The sequence below is a fragment of the Bos taurus genome, chromosome 14, assembly GCF_002263795.3.
Source record: "Bos taurus isolate L1 Dominette 01449 registration number 42190680 breed Hereford chromosome 14, ARS-UCD2.0, whole genome shotgun sequence".
NCBI classification, from domain to species: Eukaryota; Metazoa; Chordata; class Mammalia; order Artiodactyla; family Bovidae; genus Bos; species Bos taurus.
The window spans coordinates 64878842-64902499 of record NC_037341.1 but is presented as its reverse complement, the minus strand read 5'-3'; the positions used below and the strand labels follow the sequence as shown (position 1 = coordinate 64902499).

The window sequence follows — 23658 nt, the reverse complement described above, 5'->3', positions numbered from 1 at the left end:
CTGAAATTTTCATTATAAAAATTATTGAATTTCTCTAAGTTCTTCATTTTAGACAAAGAAAATTCTTGTAACATTACCTGGTTTTTATGTGATCAGTTCTTTTGAAAGTGAAAATGAAAGTGTCAGTTCAGTCATGTCCAAATCTTTGTGACCCCATGGACTATAGCCCTTCAGGCTGCTCTCTCCATGGAATTCTCCAGACAAGAATACTGTATTAGGGTAGCCATCCCTTCTCCAGGGAATCTTCCCAACCCAGGGATCAAACCTGGGTCTCCTGCATTGCAGTCAGGTTCTTTACTGTCTGAGCCACCGAGGAAGCCGAGTGCTTCTTTTGTTTACTATCAAAACCAGTGTTTTAAGTAGAGAGATACTATGAGTAAGCTTTTATTCTCAGGAAAATTCACATTTGGGAAGACACATTTTCTATTAATTCTGGGTGAAGGAAGTTCAGTTTTCTTTTTCAGTAACATTTTTATTTATGTTTTAACTTCATACTGAGAAATTCATGGATTGTTAGGTTATAATTAAGTAAATTTACACAATGTAAACACATCCATGTATTCAAAAAATAGAGCATTACTGTTACTCCATAAACCGACATCCCAGTCATCAGTCTCTGAAAAAGAGTCATCTTCACTCTCTTGACTATTAACAGATTGTTTTTTTTGATTTGGAGTAATTGTAAAAATAAATAATTCTTTCAGTTAATATGATCTAATATATTTTATAATCTCATATATTTTAAAATTTTAAACAAGGGAAGAAGTAATAGTAGAAATATTTTCTGTATATTTATGTGAAACTACATGGTACATTTCTATTAAATTATCCTACCTGTTCTTATTCTTAGAATCCAGACCATTGTCAGTTCCTGTTAAAGCCGTGCTGACCATAACTGAAGGCTGTAGAAGTCCTGAAGAAAGAATGAAAGAGTTCATTGGAGTAGTATGGAATGCGGTTAAGAGTCTAACACTGCAGGTAAAATGAAAGTTAGAAATACCATGGTTTAATTTCTCTGTTGCCTTTTAATTTTCAGTGTTTTTAAGATCAATAAAAATTTTCTCATTGGTGACACTCACATATACAACCTCACTTTCACAATTTAAATGAAAATTATTGGTGCTCTTTGCAGATTAATAACAAAATGATAAGAAATGCATATGCTGTTCCTGATAGAGTTACAAAATTATGCAATAATGGTCAATATACCAATAGCATACCTATTTCAGTGCTGAAATAAAAGCTTAAATTAAAATGATTACCTAATTATTTTTCCTACCTGAGTACATATTAAATATGAAAATATTAATTATAACTATTGTTACTAAATTTTATCACTTTTCACTTTTAAATATACACAATTTAATCTTACTGAATTACACATCTTCCAGATCATGTTTTAACAATGGAAATACACAATTAAATGCTTATCTCCATTTAATAGAAACTGGGTAAGCGTGCTGCAACCATTTTTAAGTTTTCATATAGACTTTTTTCCTTGAGATAAGATATGACAGACTGATAACAGAGGCATCTTTATAGAATTTTATGTGTACCAGACAGTAATATCTAAGTATTGGGAGCTTCTACTTCTATTCAAGATGTTGAAAATTGCAGAAGAATATTGCTCTCACCTTATGAAAAACAAAGAGTAAGGTCGATGATCTGCAAAATTATACCAGGATGCTTCACCCCCATAAAGTGCAAGATAATACATATGTGCTGTTCTTAGCTGCTAGGTTTGTCGTAATTTGTTATGCTGTGTAGAAAAGTGATCCAAACATCTATGCCTAGCTATAATTCAGTTTGATAAGTATAATGAAAACTTTTAAAATCACTTTTTAGAAATAACATCTAAAACATATCCAAAGTCTGGTATCAGTATGTGAATATGATTAATTCCCATGGTGACCCTTGAATAACATGGGTTTGAATAGTCTAGGTCCATTTATACGTGAATTTTTTTTTTTTTTTGGATACCTCAGTTCTTCTTGATCTATGGTTGCTTAAACCCGTGGATTCAGAACAGTGAATACAAAGGGTAGACTGTAAAGTTATATATGGATTTTCTGCTGCAAGGGATCAGTGCTGTTCGGGTCTACTGTATTTAAAGTACTGTTTAATACAAGATCCGGTGACTTTGGCAATCTATTACAGCCTCTTTTTTGAGTATGATACTTACATAAAATTAAGAGAAGAGGGGGAGAGAGAAAGTATGTTTTGTGATTCTTTGTTATTGTTTTAACTCTCAGCTTAAAGGAAAAATGACTTTGTCCACAGGTTCAGCTGTGTCCTACAGTCTCTGCCAGCCTGAGGCCTTATGCTATTAATATTATCCTAGTAACTCATTTTGTTGACTTAGTTATATTCCTCTCTACTATCCTCTGATGCATTGGTGGCATCAGATGAGACAGGAAGGTGAGATTCCGTGAATGCAGGAAATATTCAGTGTCTTTACATTGACTTCCCTGGTGGCTCAGATGGTAAAGCATCTGCCTACAATGTGGGAGACTGGGTTTCAGTCTCTGGGCTGGAAAGATCTCCTGGAGAAGGAAATGGCTACCCGCTCCAATATTCTTGCCTGGAAAATCCCATGGATGGAGAAGCCTGGTAGACTACAGTCCATGGGGTTGCAAAGAGTCGGACACGACTGAGAGACTTCACTTACATTGATTGAGATTGATTATAGAAGCAGAAAATAGACAGTACTCCTAAGATGTTGCTGAATATTTATAGTCAATGTTACTTTCTTTAGTCTATAGTAAAAGACTGTATCCTTAGGTTCTCTTTCATTGTGTATCACCCAGTCCTTGTATTAATATTTAACTATGACACATGATAGAGCAAGCTAGAGTAGGTGTGGTTTTGCTTCTGATGACTGTATTTATTCACTTAACTATATGTAGCTTTTCTTACAATAAAATCTTTAATCTCAGGGGAGATACATTGCTGATGGGAATAAGGGTGATACCTGGGCAGTTGTATCTCAGTTTTATTAATTTTTTTCTGAAGTTGTTCAACCTCAGTCTGTATTCTTAGCTTACTCTGGTCTGTGGTCACAAGAAAATAAAGTTTTTTATTTCTTCTGTTTCTGTTTAATGCCTTACTAACCGTTCTGTGCTCCTCTAATTTTACTGATTGATTTAACACATTATTTCTACTATTTAAATGACCTATGAAATATATGCTTTTTTCCCTGATGAGTAATACCCATCATCTTTTTATGTGTTATTTTGTAATCTTCTGAAAAGAGTAGTCTATGGTATATTTTGTTGTTGTTTTGCTAAATTGTATACAACTCTTTGTGACTCCAGGGACTGCAGCATGCCAGGCTTCCCTGTCTTTCACTGTCTCTTGGAGTTTGCTCAAACTCATGTCCGTTGAGTCAGTGATGCCATCCACCACTGCATCCTCTGTCTTACCCTCCTCCTCTTGCCTTTAATCTTTCCCATTAGGGTCTTTTCCAGTGAGTCGGCTCTTTGCGTCAGGTGGCCAAAGTATTGGGACTTCAGCTTCAGCATCAGTCCTTCCAGTGAACATTCAGGGTTGAGTTTCTTTAGGATTGACTGGTTTGATCTTCTTGCTGTCTAAAGGACTGTTAAGAGTCTTTAGCACCAGAATTCCAAAGCATCAGTTTTTCGGCATTCAGCCTTCTTTATGGTCCAACTCTCGCATCTGTACGTGACTGACTACTGGGAAAAAACATAGTTTTGATTACTGTGGACCTTTGTTAGCAAAGTGATGTCTCTGCTTTTTAATATGCTGTCTAGGTTTGTCATAGCTTTTCTTCCAGAGAGTAAGCATCGTTTAATTTTGTGTCTGCAGTCACCATCGACTGATTTTGGAGCCCAAGAAAATAAAATCTGTTACTGTTTCCACTTTTTCTCTGTCTGTTTGCCCTGAAGTAATGGGACCAGATGCCGTAATCTTAGTTTTTTGAATGTTGAGTTTTAATCCAGCTTTTTTACTCTCCTCTTTCACCTCCATCAAAAGGCTCTTAAGATCCTCTTCACTATCTGCTATTAGGTGGTATCATCTGCATATCGAGGTTATTCATACTTCTCCCAGGAATCTTGATTCCAGCCTGGCATTCGCATGTACTCTGTATATAAGTTAAATAAGCAGGTTACTCCGTACCTAATTTTTGAATGAGTCTGTGGTTCCACATCCGATTCTACCTATTGCTTCTTGGCCTGCATACAGGTTTCTCAGAAGACAGTTAAGGTGGTCTGTTACTCCCATCTCTTTAAGAATTTTCCACAGTTTATTGTGTGGTAGTCAATAAATATAAATACTGAAGTGATTAGTAAGTTAAGATGAGTAACTAATTTGAGCACACATATTTCTACTATAATTTTATAAATAACTGTGAACTTATTTAATTATAGTTCCATCTGAGGTTCTAAATTATAGTATGATGCAAATAATACTTCATGTAAAAAAGGAATAATCCTAATATTATTAGATCTCTAGCATTTTATCTTTCATATCATGTTTTTCTTTAGCACTGTACCTTAAGTCATTTGTACTCAGGAGTTAGTTGTGTTTTGATTTCATTAAACTGGGACTAAAAACTGGTTGGAAAGGTATGTTTTCTTAGTTTCTTTTCTGAGACTCAGTGTATAATAGGTTTTCAAGGCCATCTCTTAATATTTTTCTTCTTGTTTTTAATTTTTTTTTTAATAATGAAAGTATAAGAACACATTTATAGGAGACTTGGAAAAATACAGAGCAAGATTACATATAGTTCCACTATAAATTACAATTTTTTAGTAGATAAATTAAGACTTTATATGGAATTTCAATATCAAACTGTCAAAAATTAATAGGACGAATATTCAGAGAAGTAGAAGGACATAGTAGACCTGAAAAGCACTGTGATACAATTCAAAATAATTAAGATTTATATAATTTTAACACCATAGTAAGATTTAAATTCTATTCAAGTTCCCATAGACTGTAAATTAGGAGACACTGAAAACATATCCAGGGGCATAAAACAAAGTGCAAAAATTTTGTACTCTAAAGGTTTTTAAATTATATAGAGTCTGTTCTCTTATCACTATCAGATAATGTTAGAAATCAATACAAACATATTTTTAAATAACGTTTATATTTTCTAGTGCAATTTGACATTTACCGAGAGATCTTTGACTTAGCCATTGAAACCCTCAGTAAAGTTAGACTGAGAAAAACACATAGGGTGATTACAGAGAAGAAAGATGCAGTATTATTAAGTAAAGTACATATTTTATTAAAATTTCATAAAATTTTGTGCTGGTGTCCCTTTTATTTGTTTTTATACCTTATTTCAAAACTCCATATTGTATTTAATTGCATCAAGCAACTTCAGCTGCACACAACAAATTCTGGTAAATTCTCTTTTCATTTCTATTATGACATAGTTTCTAATTCTCCTTGTTATGCCTTCTTAGGTACACCCGTCACTTAAAAATGGACACTTAATTTCCAAAAATATGGGATTTTGTTTAACTTTAATATTAATTTCTCATTTTGATACTAACTTCTCTTAACTTTTGATGTCTATCCTAATACAAAAAATTTCTTCCGTTTTGACACCTAACTACAACTTTCTTTTCCGGGCAACACAACTCCTTTGTTTTTTTTTTGCTCAGTTTTCCTTCTCTATTCTAGTGAAAATGCTTTGATACCAAAATAAGCTTGTATCGTAATCATTTCACATGTATGAAATACACATATGCAGTATGTTTGTATAGAAATAAAAGTTTAATGTAGTGGGACTGCAGCAGGTTTCTTTTTAAAATTAGGTACTTTGTACTTTTTTCAGAAATGGCACTAGAGTTGATGAAGATGTGTACTATAATTTGAGGATTAGTTCCAAGGCCCTATTGCTCTTTAATATGTCCTCCTTTACTTTTTGAGAAAAAAAGTACATAGTTTAAAAAAGTACATACATAGTTTCTGATAAACATTGTATTTCTAAAAATTTCCTGTTGCACATAAGTATTTATTTAACATTCAGAGGCATGTTAACATTTTAGTACCCCAGTATAAACTTGTTTGTTTATTTTTTAAACATCTAGCTGCTTAGTAATACATTATGGAGTGTTCTGTTTCCCTCCATTTATTATTCTTTCATTCATTATCATATTCAGCACTCAATTTTATTATATATTATGGTAGATCCTGAGTAGACAAAAGAAATATAGTAGTTCTCTTGGTCTAGCAGGAAAAAGACAAATATCCATTGTATTGAAGCATCTTGTGGGGAGTGTCTCTTAGATAGATCCCTAATAAAACTCTTGCCATCCAAAAGAGAAGTGGAGTTATCAGGGTAAATGTCATCTATTGAAAGGATTTCTAGGGCAGGCTCTGCCAGGTTTGTGATGAATTTGGATACTATCTCAGATTAATATTTATTGATCTTTAGAATTAGATGACATAATAGCATTCTCCAGATTATAATAGTGATAAAAAATGTATAGCTGTTTGAAGTTTAATTTGGTCCTAAATATTATTTCATGATGATGTAAGTAATTGTATTAAAAATAACCTCATTCTCTCTTATCCATTCCACTAGAAAACTGGTGGCTTCTCTGGTGACCCCAAGAGTAAAGAGTCTGCCTGCAATGCAGGAGACCCGGGTTCATCCCTGGGTTGGGAAGATCCCCTGGAGAAGGGAATGGCAACCCACTCCAGTATTCTTGCCTGGAGAATTCCATGGACAGGGCAGCAATGGTTTCACAAAGAGTAGTTCATTTCTAGCGATTCAGATACTATAGAAAAGTGGACTAGTTTAGTATATCCTTTTTTTGATCCCATTTTGAGAAGTTACTGTAATGGGGGCTAAGAAAGATAGTATTAGGGTTACCTGATTATTTGATGGCTCTAAGAAGATCTTCCAGGTAAAATTCCAAGTGTAAGAAATCTTTATAATATTTGTAAGCCATTAAGTAGATACACAGACATGAACTTGGGTGAGTTTCAGGAGATGGTGAGGGAAAGGGAGGCCTGGTATGCTGCAGTCCATGGGGTCGAAAAGCGTCATCCAAGACTGGGCATCTGAATGACAGAAAGTAGATACATGCATGCTCCACAACGTAAGATATTCTGGAAAACAGACTCCTCTTCCCGGGATGAAGATACGGGAACTGGATTTATTTTGCTACTTCAAACAACCAAAAAAGAAATGGGCGAATTATATTGAACAATGGTTTCAAAACACTAGGCAATAAGAAAAGTTAGACAGCAAACCCTGAGAGACTTAAGGTAAAAATCACCAGGAACCAGTGACTTATGCATTTGGAGAATAAAAGGAGGGAATCTAGTTGGTGTTCCAGGTTCTGGTTTGGGTAGATAGTGATGCAATCATATGATAGGAGCAGCATCCTTTCAGGGTTAGTGGCAAATTGAGAGTTTGACTTTACATGTGTATTTGAAATGTGTATGAGATACCCAGTTATCTCTTACACTGAATATTCATAATTGAGTTTAAGGAAGAGATGCACCATATAAATATAATTTTAGAAATCATCTACAGATGGTTAAAACTAGGAGAATTCAAAAAAGTATGTTAAGTTGAAAGAGCAATGGGCCAAGTGAATACCATTTCTAAAGTAGTCGGTAGAAGAGAATGTCTCCTTAAAGAAAACCCTAAACGAAAGATCAGAAATGTTGGAGGAAAGGTCAAAGAGTTCAAGGAGCCATTGTCAACAGTGTCAGATTCTTAATGTTTGCTATGGGCTTTACTTGGCATATTTGCAATATGAAATGGTTAAATTAAGTAATATTTAAGGTATGCACGATTCTCATGTTCTTATATGATTCTTTTAGTTCTTTGGCTTGTTTTGTAATGATGTAGTGCCTTCATTAGCTTTACAAACAATAAACTTAATCTGGTATGTCATTCTGGATTAGTTACAAGTAAAGATATTTCTTTCGTTGTTTTTAATTTTGGCTAAGTACACATATAACATTTACCTTCTTAACCATGTTTAAGTGTAGTTTAGTCTGATCTTCCTTGTTGACTAAGCTTTTTGTGTATAAATTAACATTTAATTAAAGGAGTACTAAATGATTTACGTTTGTATAAATTATTTTGAAAATGATCAAGGCACCTTTCTTACCTCACTCCTAGTCCCAGTCCAGTCTTATACATACCATATACTTAGACATTTTCAACTGTTTGTATATTCTGAAAAACTTGAGAATAAAACTAGATTCTGATTCAATGATCAAAATCTAGGCCCTAAAACTGAGTTTTTAAAAGAGTTGTGTCCACTCTCCAAGACATTTTATGAGCCAAATATAAAAAAGAAAACCCTGAAGTTGTCATCAGATTAAACAAAACACCATAACTTAAAGTCATCAAAGGATTATTCTTTTAATGGAAGTTTGAACAAGTAAATGTGCTTGGAATCAGAGTTTCTGGAAAGTTGATTTTGGAGCCAAAGTTGGTATTTGCTAAGTTCATGTACTTTATTATTTTAGAAAGATGTATGTTGCATTAAGACATCAACAGTATTTATGATAACCTATTTATTTTTCAATGGGAAAAAGAATTTCATGCTTCATAATAATTCGATTGTTTTATAGTACTAAATGTAGTCTTGAACAGTTTTTAAAATGAACTTGGATTGGAGGGCCTTTTCAAGATAGATTAGCATAAACTCATTGTTTTTGTAGTTTTCCTCTGTTCACTCACCAGCAAAGTTTCTGTCTATTACGTTTTTGTTCCAGAACGACATAATTGGCAATGGCATGCGGTTGACAAAATAGAAGTACTCTGGCCTAGGATTCACTAATAAAGGAGAACATTACTCTTGTGTTTGCCAAAGTCAGTCTCCTTGACTTTTACATTGAAGATTGTGTTGCTGTCCTATGGCATTTCCTGGGTGTTTTGGCTAGTTTCTGACAATGGACAGCATAATGTCATGGACAGTTTATTTTCCATTTGAAAGATCCTGAGCTCCTTCTTTTGCTAATAATGTTTTATTCCTTTTAGGAGACAACTTCCCACATTCTGTGAGATTTTGGTATGAGTGTGAAAGTCAGATAAGCTAGAACAATTGAATTTTTTTTCCTCCCAGAAAGTTATATATGTATAAGAAGAGATGTAGTAATCATGTTACATGATACACCTAACGCTCTCAAGTCCAGTGAACTTCCTGGCTTATTTGCAGGATTAAATAAGAGTAGATATTAGACATATCAGTTGTCAGTCACATTAATGTTAAAAGTAATCAACTACATTTAATGCTTAAAATTTTGCATAGAAGGCTATAGTTTTATTTATAGACATTGAGAAAGTAACATCAGTTGCATGATAGTTTGTTAGAAAGAGGAAATCCTTATTACAGTCTAGGAATTTTTTTCTTGTCTTCCCTTGACAAGTATTTATGAGAAAAGTATGGAGATTTATAACATTTCACTGTGGAAAAGAAGATAACCAAGGTGCACTTTCAAGGTTTTTAGCTAATGTCCTGAACTGTGTATATTTAAATTTGTACTAAATAAATAGGATATTCCAAATAGTTTCATAATGTATTGTGAATTTATAGAATAGGAAACGGTTTGGGCAATAGTTTATTTATGTTTCATAGTGCAAATATAATACTACTTATTTTGGTAGTCTCTATATGCATAAATAGCTAAACCATAAGCCAATAGCATTTTAAAATAGAAGGATTGTGAACGTCTTTTACAAATCCTTGAGAATTAATATATAGATCTGGCATATAGTAGATACTTAGTGTATGTTCATTGACTTTATTTAGCAAACATTTTGGTGACAGTTAATATGTTAACCTTTATTTCAAAGCTGATTTTCCCCCCATATACAGATGAGGAAGCTGAAGTCATGAAAAGATTAAATAGCTTGTCAAAGGTTCCACAGCTAGAGTTGAACCCATCTGGCTGACAAGTCATTTTTATTAATCACTCTACTAGGTTTCTGTGAAATGAAATGATGAACAACATGTATTAAACAACTATTTTAATTAACATCATTATCTAGTGCTAATAAAAATAATTGTGTTCCCTTCTTTAACAGTTACTTAGTACCTCTTTCATACTAGGTGCAGTACTGTGTACTGAGACTGTAGCGTGAACAGAATAGGCACAGTGTCTGACAGTATAGATTGTGTGCTCTAGTGAAAATTATGTAAGGCTATTACTAGTTTTAAATGCTGGAACTGTGTCCTTTCTCTATAGTCCTGACTTCAAGCTCAGTAAATGGTGACTGTTAAAGAATGCATGAATAAAAGAAAGAAAAAGTGAATGAAAATACAAACTGCATTGTTTCTTCATTCTTATTTTTTATTTGAAACTGTGTCCTGAGGAGTAAATACATTCATTCAGAGAACATTTTATTCTATATAAATTTTCTGAATACAATTATCACTAGATTTTTAAGTTTTGAAGAAAGGAAAACATTTGGGAAATAGGAGCATTGTTTTAAAGAGCAGAAAATATGGTATAACATTGTAAAGCATTTATATAAAGTTAGTCTATATGATGGACAGTTTGCTAATTAAAATGCTTATTATGTTAATGCATAAATGAAGCCCGTCTTAGTTTCTTCTTTTTAACTGAGTTGTGATCACAGTTGTAGAGTGCATACATTAGAAAAATCAAAGGTTACCAAACTGTACTTATAGAGGATAGGGAGTACACAATGTCATATATCTTTTTAAGCAGCACTTGAAATTTCAGGAAAAAATAGAACTTGGACCTTCAGAAAAATTGCATGATAATCATTTCACTTATTGAAATAATACCAAATAATTTCTACTTTAGTGGTTTATCCTCAGGATGTGATACTTAGCTATGTAGCCCTTGACCTAATAGGAATCAAAATAGAGGTGGTTCTACTTCAAGAATTTGTAATAATCCCTTCACTTTAACACATGAATGTGTTCAATATTGGCGAAAGAACATGTTGCTACCAAAACTGAAATAAGATCCTTGAAACAGAAAGGATGTTGCCATGGAAAAATGAAGTAACACTCAGTGCAGCTGTGATGCATTAATGAATAGGATATTTTTTTTAAAAGATCATTTGTGTTTGGTGTGGCTCAGAGGGTCCCAACCAGATGGTTTCCATGAACATGATCTGACCCCCGGTTTGAGGACTTCTTACTGGCAGATTACTTCATTTTCTTTCCCTTGGATTGTCAGATCCTTACATTAATGCAAAATTTACTGCTGCAGATTTATATTCACTTACATAAATCACTCAACATTTTACATTAAAACCAAAATTTTAGACATACAGTTTAACAGTTATTTTAAAAGTGTAAAAAGATTTATGTGTTAGCTTTAGTATATATAATAGATGTAACATTATAACAAGTTTGAGCAATTTGGATTATATGTTTTAGTTCTTATCATTAAAAGAATCCCCACAACATGTATCATTTTTTAGAAAGCTTATTTTTTAATGTTGTTATGTGTATCAGATTAATATACTGTTGGTTTTATATGCATTGCTCAGGTTGTTTTGATTTGATTAAATAATTTATATCTGAATTAGTAGAAACTTAGAATATATTGTGATTATGGAAATTTTGGCACAATTTAAATTTGTTTCTCAAGACATCTATGTATAAATTTGTATACAGTGACATATTAAACTAATTACCTCACATTGTTGAAAGCATTTGTCAACATAGCATCAGTATCTACAATAAAATGTTAAATAAATGACCCGTCATTATTTGAGCTTATAACCATAGTTAATGTAGGAGAATATGCTGTCAGTGTGCCACTCTAACTTGTTCACTTTAGCATCACTAATGAATTATGTTACATGTTTGAAACAAAATGTAACATATTTGAGACAATATACACTTCTGTTTCAGAAGTTAGAAATGTGATCTTAAGTCAGTGATGAACTACTTAACATATACATTTTAAAATCATGTAATCTACAAGATTAAATTCTAGAACTAAAAATTTTCATACTGTATGAACCAGTGTACTTATTTTTGTAAATTTTTACTTACATTTTTCTTCACTGAATTCATTGGTTTATCCATGCACAGAAATACTGAAGGGAAAATGAGTAAGTGCACTTATAAGACTGGCAAATTATTTATCATATCAAGGAATTCAGACCTGTTACATACCATGCTCTCACTAAGAAATATATTAACCCCAGGAGTACATCTATGACTGTAGTCTTAGTTATCTTTTGTAAAATATGGTCTCTTTGTTATTTTAAGTTGCTAGACTATCCAAACATTTATCAAGCAAACAAAGTTTAGTTTTTATTAGATAATACGTTCAGGTAATAGCTTTGTATGCCAATTATTTTATAGAAAATTAGCAGGTTATATTTTGTATTTTATTAAAAATAATTCAAGTATGCTACACCGTTGGGGCAGTTTACTAGCCAGGTACAGAATATTACCTTGTAATAAAGTCAGCTTAGACTAATAGGCTTTAACTTAAGCATACCTTTTGAATTAAGTACTCATGATGTATTCAGTTTTTTATTTGGTCTTGCTTAGTCTTACTTTAACTCTGTTAGGGGCTGGCAACCTAAGTAAGTACACTGGGGATAAGGAAGCATAAAAATTTCACATGAAATCACAATTTAGGTAATAAATCAACATATGATAAAAGTAAGGAATAGTGCTCTGATTTTTAAGTCTCCTGAATTTTCTTCATTACTATGTTACTAACGTGTTCTCCTTTAATGTTTATCTAGAGATATAATCTGAGCATTTAAAGTATTTTTTCTTAAATTTCTATCTGTAAAATGAAAGACAAAGGGACAAATTCACATAGAAATAGATGTTTGTGGTTTTTTTATTTTTTAAAGTAAGAGCAGCAAAATGCTAGTCAGCTCTAACCCCTTAGCTGGTGTTAACAAAATGTAATGAACTGCAAAAAAAGTAGGATTTTCTCACCTTTTTTTGCCAGCACATTTTCTAACTCAATCATGTTTCTTGGAAAGAACTGTGGAAAGGCAGCTATGTTTTCATTTCATGTCATTGTGCTCTTTTGATCAAATTTATAGCAAGAAACAATACCTTTTCCAGTGTTTGTCGTATTCTTTAGTAAAATCAACTGATGAAGACATAAGTATGGGACATTTTCTTTTTTGGGCTTGCCTGTGTATTCTGGTAAAGATATTAGGTGATTGAGATTTGTTTATTCTCAAACTTAATCTGATCCAAATATTTTGATTCTGTTTTTCTTTTCTAGCTTGAAGTACAGTCTTGTTGTGTGTTTATCCCAAATGATAGTTTGCCTTCTCCTAGTACAATTGTATCTGGTGACATTCCTGGAACAGTAAGAAGTTGGTACCATGGACAAACGAGCATGCCAGGAACGCTTGCCCTCTGTTTGCCTCAAATAAAGATTGTTAGTGCTGGCCACAAGTATATGGACCCTCTCCAGGAGATTCCGTTTGTCATCCCACGACCCATCCTTGAAGAAGGTACATTTTTATTTTAAAGTCTTCCTATGGTTATATTTTATACTGATACTTTCAGTTTTACTGTTTTTTTTTTTTTTTTTAATTATGCCAGTGCATCTCTAAATCAGTCTTCTCATTGGAAGAACTTAATGGAAATGAACTAAGTGATCTACAAAGTAGTTCTGAAAAGACAGATGTATAAAGTAAATGAACTAAGTGATGCTGTTTATTGATAGCCACACCTTTTATTATATATAGATGAAGACAACATACATATATATATAGACAGAGACTATCTGCCAAAGATTATATGGTATATAGTATAATCACTGAAATGCTAAGCACAAATAAAATTAACTTGAGAAGAAAGTTGTTTTCAGATGTTTGCATTAAGCTGAAGTAAGAATTATAAGTAGGTTTATTTTAACTTAAGCCACTTGACTTACAAATAGATGTATCATAAACACAGAAATTGTCTATGTGTTTATTGTTTACACCATTTATATCAAGCTTGATATATTTCTAGATTACTCATTTATTTAAATAAAGTAGATAATTGTGTGAGGATTGGAACCAAGGCTCTTTCTTTAATAAATACTGGATTTCTGATGTTGCAGTGTTTTCAGTTGCAGGTTCATACCCTTTGAACTTGGATGCATTCATTTCAAACTATGTGAACCTGGAAAAGTTTTGAGTCACAAAGTCAGTAGTGTGAATCTATATTTTAATAACAAGCCTCAGATTTTTGACAGTGCTAAATAGGTCAACACCTTGTTCATATTATTAGGATGTAAGTGTCTAAATCCGGACATCGTTCAGATTACCACACATATTGTTATTGAAAAGTTAGTGAAGTCTTCAATTTTTTTTACTTTGACTTAATGTTGATTTCTGTCTCCCTTTCTCTGTTGTGATTTCCATTGAAATCTAATTTTGTTAGGTTTATGTAAGCATGATTTTATCCAGAAATTAGAGTTGGTACTTAATGACATGAATACTATTATCATAAAATCATAGAATTCTAGTACTTAGAAGGAACTTAAGAGTTCTTGTGAAGTGCTCTTTGTCTTGATTCTTTCTCTAGCATATTGGGCATAGCTGTTATTTGCTATTCATTTTTGGTTACAGGAAATTCCTTATTATCACAATAGGTGTTATGTGTCCTATTAAGGGTATGCTAGCTTCATAAAGTGAGCTGGGGAGTGCTTCCTCTTAAAAAGAAAAATAACTCTGGAATGATTTTTTAAAAATTGATTTGTATCTTGATTTTTGTTACAACTCATTGCTAAAATTTCACATATTGTAAAATTCCTCCTTTTAAAGTATATAATTAGATGATTTTTAGTGTATTTAGTTTTTATGCAACATCAGCATCTAATATTAGCATAGTTTTATCACTGTAAAAATAATTGGTACATCATTAGCACTTAGTCCTCTGCTCCATCCCGCAAGTCCCCTAGGAACTGTCTTTCTATGAATTTGCTTGTTTTAGACATTTCATGATTGGAATGAAAAAGCTTGTGTTCTCTTCTGACTGGCTTCTTTCACTTACCATAAATTTCAAGGTTGATTCATGTTGTAGTATGTATGTCTTCATTCCTTTTTATAGCTGAATAAAAATTCATTTTATGAATATACCACATTTATTCATTATTTGATGGACATTTGTGTTGTTTCTACTTTTTAGTGATTATAAATAATGCTGCTATGATCATTCTTGTACACTTTTCACATGGACATATGTTTTAATTTCTATTCAATTCCATTCAATTCAGTTGCTAAGTTGTGTCCAACTGTTTGCATCCCCATGGACTGCAGCATGCCATGCTTCCCTTTCCATCACCAGCTCCCGGAGCTTGCTCAAACTCATGTCCATCGAGTCCGTGATGGCATCCAAATGTCTCTCTCTGTCACCCCTTCTCCTCCTGCGTTCATTCTTTCCCAGCATCAGGGTCTTTTCCAATGAGTCAGTTCTTCGCATCAGGTGGCCAAAGTATTGGAGCCTCAGCTTCAGCATCATTTCTTTTAGATGCATATAGTAGAATTGTTGGGTCATTTGGTAACTCTGTCCTTATCTTTGAAACTGATGGACTATTTATCAAAATGTCTGTTCCCTTTTGCAATCCCACATCAGAGAATGGAGGTTCTAATTTTTTATACTGAAGTACAGTTGATGCACAACATTAATTTATCCGTATCTGTGTCACCACTTATTATTGTGGTATTGTTACTGTCTTGTTTCCAGCCATACCAGTTGCTATGAAGTGTTATCTCGTGGTTTTGATTTTCATTTCCCTAATGTCTGATGATGTTGAGCATCTTTTCATGTGCTTATTGGCCATTGTAGATCTTGTTTTGTATTTTCTTCTTATATTCAAATTCTTTGCCTACTTTTTAGTTATTTTTCTCTTTATTGTTGAGTTATAATAAGAGTTCTTTATATATTCTGATATCAGACCTTTAATAAATATGTAACTTGCAAATATTCTCTCCCATCCTCCCAGTCTTTTCATTATCTTAATTGTTTGAATTTAATTATGTAAATAAAAATGTTTCCTTTATACTGTTATATATGTTAATTGTAATTCATTTATCCCCTGCTGTTTTGGAAATTATCCCTTAACTATTCTTTTTCTTTTTTATATTAGAAATTAGCACTTTTTGATTAAAGTCAACTCTAGGTCTAGAAATCTTAACTTGCATATTTAGTGTATTAAATTATGCATTAAAACAAGCTATTTACTGTGCTTCTGAACACACACAGGTCTGAAAATACTTGAATTCATTCATCCTATCTGGATTAATAGGCCATCATTTAAAGAATAATTGCTTGTATTTATTGTGAGTATATAATCAGGACAGGGTTTGGAACACTTACTTAGTGCAGAAAAGTGTTAGTCGCTCAGTTGTGTCCCACCCTCTGCAACCCTGCAACTCTCTGCAACCATGGACTCTAACCACCCAGTCTCCTCTGTTCATGGAATTCTCCAGGCAAGAATACTGGAGTGGATATCCATTCTATTCTCTGGGGCATTTTCCCCATCCACGGATTGAACCTGGGCTTTCTGCATTGCAGGCAGGTTCTTTACTGTCTGAGCCACCAGGGAATCAAGAGTCAGATAGTGAATGTTTTCAATTTTATCCATTTCTTGGTCTTTTTGCCACTTCTGAACCCTCTTTTGGCATGCAGAAACAGCCATAGACAATAAGTCAATGACTGTGTATCTGTGAAGCTTTATTTATAAAATCTGATAGTCAGATTTGGTCTTGGGCCATGTTTGCTGACTCTTGAACTAGTGCCTTTCTAGACATGCCTTCTTATAATTCAGTCCTCTGTCCTATGGCAGATCATTTTCCATTTGCCTTTTTGTGATGATATGTGGTTATCAAAGTGAATTTTGTTTGAATATTTTTTAATTTCACTAGATACATAATTTATATATCCAGATTTATTGCTAGGTATGTAATTTCTTATTATTTTAGTCCGGCCTATTAAAGATACAGAGGCTTTCCTTGTAGCTCAGTTGGTAAAGAATCTGCCTGCAATGCAGGAGACCTGTGTTCGATTCCTCGGTCAGAAAGATTTCCTGGAGAAGGAAATGGCAACCCACTCCAGTATTCTTGCCAGGAGAATCCCATGGACAGGGGAGCTTGGAGGGCTACAGTTCATGGGGTTGCAAGAGTTGAACACGACTTAGCAACTAAACCACCACCAATTAAAGATACTGTTGTGCTGACTCGTACTTTTCATTGTCCTATTGAGAGATTCACTTGCAGTTTATGTTGCCTTGAAGATATTTTGTCCTTCCTTCTGGCAACTTTAAAAATTTTTTAAATCTTTGTGTTTTAAAGTTTTTATATTGGTGTCTATAAAAGCCATAAAGATTTCTCCAAGTTTTCTGGCATGATCTATTCAGATATTCAGTTCAGTTCAGTTACTCAGTTGTGTCCGACTCTTTGTGACCCCATGAATTGCAGCACGCCAGGCTTCCCTGTCCATCACCAACTCCCGGAGGTCACCCAAACTCTTGTCCATCGAGTCGGTGATGCCATCCAGCCATCTCATCCTCTCTTATCCCCTTTTCCTCCTGCCCCCAATCCCTCCCAGCATCAGAGTCTTTTCCAATGAGTCAACTCTTCGCATGAAGTGGCCAAAGTATTGGAGTTTCAGCTTCAGCATCAGTCCTTCCAAAGAACACCCAGGACTGATCTCCTTTAGAATGGACTGGTTGGATCTCCTTGCAGTCCAAGGAACTCTCAAGAGTCTTCTCCAACACCACAGTTCAAAAGCATCAGTTCTTCGGTGCTCAGCTTTCTTCACAGTCCAACTTTCACATCCATACATGACCATTGGAAAAACCATAGCCTTGACTAGACAGACCTTTGTTGGCAAAGTAATGTCTCTGCTTTTGAATATGCTATCTAGGTTGATCATAACTTTCCTTCTAAGGAGTAAGCGTCTTTTAATTTCATGGCTGCAGTCACCATCTGTAGTGATTTTGGAGTCCAGAAAAATAAAGTCTGACACTGTTTCCACTGTTCTCCCATCTATTTCCCATGAAGTGATGGGAACCAGATGCCATGATCTTCGTTTTCTGAATGTTGAGCTTTAAGCCAACTTTTTCACTGTCCACTTTCACTTTCATCAAGAGGCTTTTGAGTTCCTCTTCACTTTCTGCCATAAGGGTGGTGTCATCTGCATATCTGAGGTTCTTGATATTTCTCCCAGCAATCCTGATTCCAGCTGGTGCTTCTTCCAGCCCAGCGTTTCTCATGATGTACTCTGCATATAAGTTAAATAAGCAGGGCGACAATATACAGGCTTGATGGACTCCTTTTCCTATTTGGAACCAGTCTGTTGTTCCATGTCCAGTTCTATCTGTTGCTTCCTGACCTGCGTATTACCTGTGTCTTATTCTTTCTCTTATATATTTTAGAATTTTTCACTTTTTTTGGCTGCATCATTCTTGTATCTTCTTTATACTTCTGTGTTTTTTCTCTTTGACTTGATGACCTGCATTCTCAGTAATTTCTTTGATCCTTCATTTCATTAATTTTTTAAAGTTGTGTCTGATACGCTGTTAAAGTTGTTCATTTAATTTTAATAAGCTAGAATTTAACTGTATCATATACAAAATTGTGCGATTTTTAGTACACAGCTTGGTACATTTTATACTAAAGCTACTCATGTTGCCTACATCTAAATCAAGATCAAAAATATTACTGATGATCTTCTGTAGTCCCCTTAGAGCCTCTTTTTCTTCAGATTTAACCTATATCTTGATACCTAAAACCATAAATTAATGGGAAAAATGGGACAGTTTCATTTATGGTTTACCCTAACACTTCCCTGGTGGCTCAGAGGTTAAAGCGTCTGCCTCCAATGTGGGAGACCCGGGTTCAATCCCTGGGTCAGGAAGATCCCCTGGAGAAGGAAATGGTAAACCACTCCAGTATTCTTGCCTGGAGAATCCCATGGACAGAGAAGCCTGGTAGGCTACAGTCCACGGGATCACAGAGAGTCGGATACGACTGAGCGACTTCACCTTCACCTACCCTAAGGTTATTATCGTAGTGAATTGCACGGAAGCCTTGTGTCCTGTTAAGTTCTACACTGCAAATTGGTCTAAGGCTTTGTCTTTATCTGCCTTAGTGTGAACAGGAGAGTGTTCAAATTTTACCTGTTTAGAAATGCCTCAGGCTATTTGTTTTGCTTATCTCTTAATTTCTGGTTTCTTCTATTCCCTGGCCTTAATAATGTTTACTATTGGGAGAAGCTTATTAATGATTTTATGGAGTGTGTGTACTTGTGTGTGTTTATGTTAACAGATGTGAGTTTTAATCGTGGTATGTGTGGCATAGTAACATTTTATAAATACATTGATTTTCATTTGTTTTTAGTGTAAAAGTCATTCAGGGCACTAAATCTGCCATTGTTTCTGGAAGTAGAATCCCCCAGTAATTTAAAGATGTTATGACAATATTATAGCTGCCCCCCCCCCCCCGCAATGGATTTTATGAAAGGAGTAATATATATGCACTACTGTATTATTTGGTATCTCTTCAATACTCATTTAAAATCCTTCTTTCTATAACACTCCTGCCAACTTCAACTGTTTGTCCTTTTTATTTGATAAATTGTTTTATTCTTATCTTGTTTTTCCAATATATTATGAATGAGTTAAGAACTACAGAAATCTCCCTTTTTAAAGCATTTGATGTTATTATATTCTGTGATTCTTTTTTCTAGAATCTTAGTTTATTTTCAACTTAAAAAAAATCATTTACCAGATGGAGAGAACTAGAATCAAATAGAAACTTCTAAAGTCTATTTTTCATACTCCCTAGGAGACTACAGAGTGACTACATAATCACCATGGAAACCTAAAGTAGAAACAATTTTTTAACCACCTGGTTATTGCATTGGCCTACCCTACCCTGAAGAAAGGAGATTATTTCAAGATATTTAAAACTTTTTCAGATATTAGAAAATTATAGATACTAACTTCTTATGAAATACCACAAATATGTTTTTTTTCATTTTAAAAGTTGTTTGTAAAAATATTTGCATAGAACCCTTTGATGCATATGTGTAAAGAGTACTTTACTTTGTATCTTTGTATCTGTGCATAGATGGAGAAAGAATCCGGAGGTCTGTTCATTTTCAGTTTTCAACCAGTTCTGGTTTCAGTGTCACTCTGCATTGTCTTTTTCCCAACATATTTGAGTATTAGAACCTGTTGAATGATGGATGTCATGAATCAGATTGAACCTTTATAGTTTATTTCTCTGTGCATCAGTCACTTGCTATATTTATAATTTAAAAAAAAATCGATGTTACACATCTGCTGTTTTGTCTTCTGTTCTCATCCTCATTTTGATTTATAATGCTATTTTTCTCTTTCACTGTCGATTTCCTGGTTTCAGAATGTAGATAAATATTTTCAGTCATTCATGTTCAACCACATACGGAATGTGTCTAAATCTATATACCACCCTCCAAATATACTCCTTTCTAGTCTCTTCCTCTGTTACTGTTGTTTCATGTTCATTTTTGTTTTGGCTTCCCTGGTGGCTCAGACAGTGAAGTATCCGCCTGCAATGAGGGAGACCTGGGTTCGATCCCTGGGTCAGGAAGAACCCCTGGAGAAGGGCATGGCAGCCCACTCTGGTATTCTTGCCTGGAGAATCCCCATGGACAGAGGAGCCTGGCAGGCTACAGCCCATGGAGGGGTCACAAAGAGTTGGACACATCTGAGCAACTGAGCACAGCATTTTTGTTTAATTGGAAGGGATGATGCTAAAGCTGAAACTCCAGTACTTTGACCACCTCATGCGAGGAGTTGACTCACTGGAAAAGACTCTGATGCTGGGAGGGATTGGGGTCAGGAGGAGAAGGGGACAACAGAGGATGAGATGGCTGGATGGCATCATTGACTCGATGGACGTGAGTCTGAGTGAACTCTGGGAGTTGGTGATGGACATGGAGGCCTGACGTGCTGCGATTCATGGGATCGGAAAGAGTCGGACACGACTGAGCGACTGAACTGAACTGAACTGTTTTTTGATAAATGTAGTCAGTGGATTTGGTGGGGGTCTGGGGGACATGGCACAGGGAAAGATAAGAAAACTGGGGGCAAGGAGATTAGATATTGCAGCTAGCTATGATAGTTGTATAAAAACATGACTATTTAAACCAGAATGGTGGTGGTAGGAATGGATAAAATGGGAAAGAAGAGAGACATAATTGAGATTAACAAAAAGTTGGCTCAACTTTGTGACTGTATTAGTTATAGATAGTGAAAGAGAAGTAAATATGTAGAATGACTCCATAGTTCCTAGCCTGGATATCTATGTAGAAGTTTATATGGTTAATGTTATGATAATAAATAAAAACATTTAGTTTTGGATGTGAAAGATGGGAATGATGAATTTAGCTTGGTGCATACTGTGAAGTGTTTGTGGGACATTCAAGTAAATGTATCTAATAAGCCATTGCATATTTAGGTCTGGAGCTCAAAAGAGGAATCATTGTTAGAGATATATAATGTGATAGCAGGGAAAATGATGAAAAAAGATGTCATCACCTGAAGTCACTTATATAGAGAGAAATGTATAATCCATATAGAAAAAGGGGAGAACAGTAATGTTGACTGAAAAGGAAAAAGAAGACCGGAATTCTCCAGGCAAGAATACTGGAGTGGGTTGCCATGTCTTTCTCCAGGGGATCTTCCCAACCCAGGGATGGAACCAGGTCTCCCAAATTGCAGGTAGATTCTTTACCTCCTGAGCCACCGGGGTATCCCAAGATGAGGATTAAAAGATGTGAAAGGAATTTGACAGTTTTGGGTGATTGGTTTCTCTTACCATCATACTTTCAGAGGACTAGTGTTAATGCAAGTCAGGTGATAGTGCCCTAAGGACTAAATGGAAAGTGAAAAACTATTAGGACAAATTTATAGTATCTTTTAAAAAATATTTGAGAATGAAGTTTACGTATACCGTGATATTCTTTGGTTGTAAACAACAGAAACCAAATCAGGGTAATTTAAGCAAAAATGAAACACTGATTCATTGCCTATATCCCACTATAGAAAGCAACTTTGGATATTTAGTTAAAATTTTGATATTTCATCACCATTTGACTAATGATTATGAAGACCAGGGTCTTTATAAGTTCTTCATTAAGAAGAAATTTTATTTCTTAATCTTTTTTTTTTTTTTTTAACTTGTAGCTCCTGCAAAGTTATTTTTCTCTTCCTCTTTGTCTTTGGTGTTCCTTGGTTATCATTCTGGAGTGCTAAATTTCTGTTAAAAATTTTATTTTTGAAACTAGTGTTTAGATTCAAAATACAGTGTTCTAGTCATTAATTATAGAGTAGATCGTGCAAACATAATGATCATATGAACATAATGAAAAAAAAATCCTTTAGCATTACACCAAAAGATGATCAATAGAATGAGCAAAAGGGTTCTCATTATATAGATCTGAGCCTTCTTCTATACTGAACTTAGACTTCTAAAGTTTAGAATGTGCAACTGTTTGTTGAAATGTGTCATCTGATTTCAATTGCCGTGGAAGGGAGAGATGATTGCTAATATAGCCAGATCCAATCTGTGTAGGGTGTTTGGGTCAAAATCAACATCTTGGGTTTCATTAGAGAGCATTTGCAGTGAGGCTTGCAGATGTAATTTGCTACATCCAGCTCACACCTCTGAGCAGATGGGTTTCTACCCTGTGCCTAGCAGAAGTTTGTGTTTCCTTCTTTGAAGGAGTTGCCTGTGACTTTATTAAAATATTTTGACAGACTTGGAATATTGAGATCATTTATAAATTAAAACTCTGCTGTTGTTGGATTTAGTGAGTTTTAATAAAAACTGATATGAAAATGGAAAACATGAGAGCTATTTTTCTGTGTAATTCTGGTCACCTCAGTGGTTCATATGTATTGTTACAATATAGTTTTTTTTTAAATATCATAGTTTGATTATTGTAATTTCCACTTATTCTGAAAGATGGTGATGTACTATTGCAATAGTTTTTTTTTCCCCCAGCTTTACTCAATAATTTTGACTTTAATTCTTAAACCTTATGTAAATGGGATGGCCTAGGGAAAAGAGAAAGCCCAGAAAAGAGCTATAGATTTGTTCTTGAGGATGTTGTTTTTAAATAAATTTCTTGGAAGGCCATCCTGTAGGTATGACAAACGAAGTTAAGCTGTTGAGCTGCCCAAACATATTTAATATAATTGCTACAGACATTGTTCTCTTCTCAGTAGCTCACATTCATCAGTAACTCACATTCATCCTGCTCAATCTTTTGTTTACCTGGGGATTCTGTGACTTTTAAAGGCCAGACAAGGAACCTTACTTTATTTGCTGTTAATCAATTTTGCATTTCCATTCATACAAATATTTATTTTAAAAACAAAAGCCAGTATGGCAGATCTATTATCCTGCTCACCTTTTAAAAATAAACTGTAAAATTTATAGCCTTAAGATCTTAAAAATACAGTTTTTGAGTGACACCAAGGTAACATTCTAATTAAAGGGAATTTTTCAATTGAGATACAGTTGACATACAAAATTATATAAGTTTAAGGTATTCATCATGCTAATTTGATATATATTGCAATATGATTATCACTGTAGCGTTAACTAACATTTCTATCAGGGCATATAATTATCGTTTCTTTTTTTGGTGAGAATATTTAAGATCTAGTCTCTCAGCAACTTTGAAGTGTGTAATA

At 34.1% G+C, this 23658-nt stretch overlaps 1 protein-coding gene across 24 annotated transcripts in view; it reads left to right on the top strand.

Annotated features, from left to right (window-relative positions):
• VPS13B (vacuolar protein sorting 13 homolog B) overlaps window positions 1-23658 on the top strand; it is an 806276-nt gene that overhangs the window by 357069 nt on the left and 425549 nt on the right. For all 24 annotated transcript variants that reach the window (XR_009490398.1, XM_059874347.1, XM_059874354.1 and 21 more), the window contains 2 exons: window positions 851-978; window positions 13195-13429. Coding sequence is in view for 23 of the 24 variants with exons in the window: in XM_059874347.1 (XP_059730330.1) it covers window positions 851-978; window positions 13195-13429 (363 nt within the window). In the remaining variant the exon portion in view is untranslated. The remainder of the gene's footprint in view (window positions 1-850; window positions 979-13194; window positions 13430-23658) is intronic.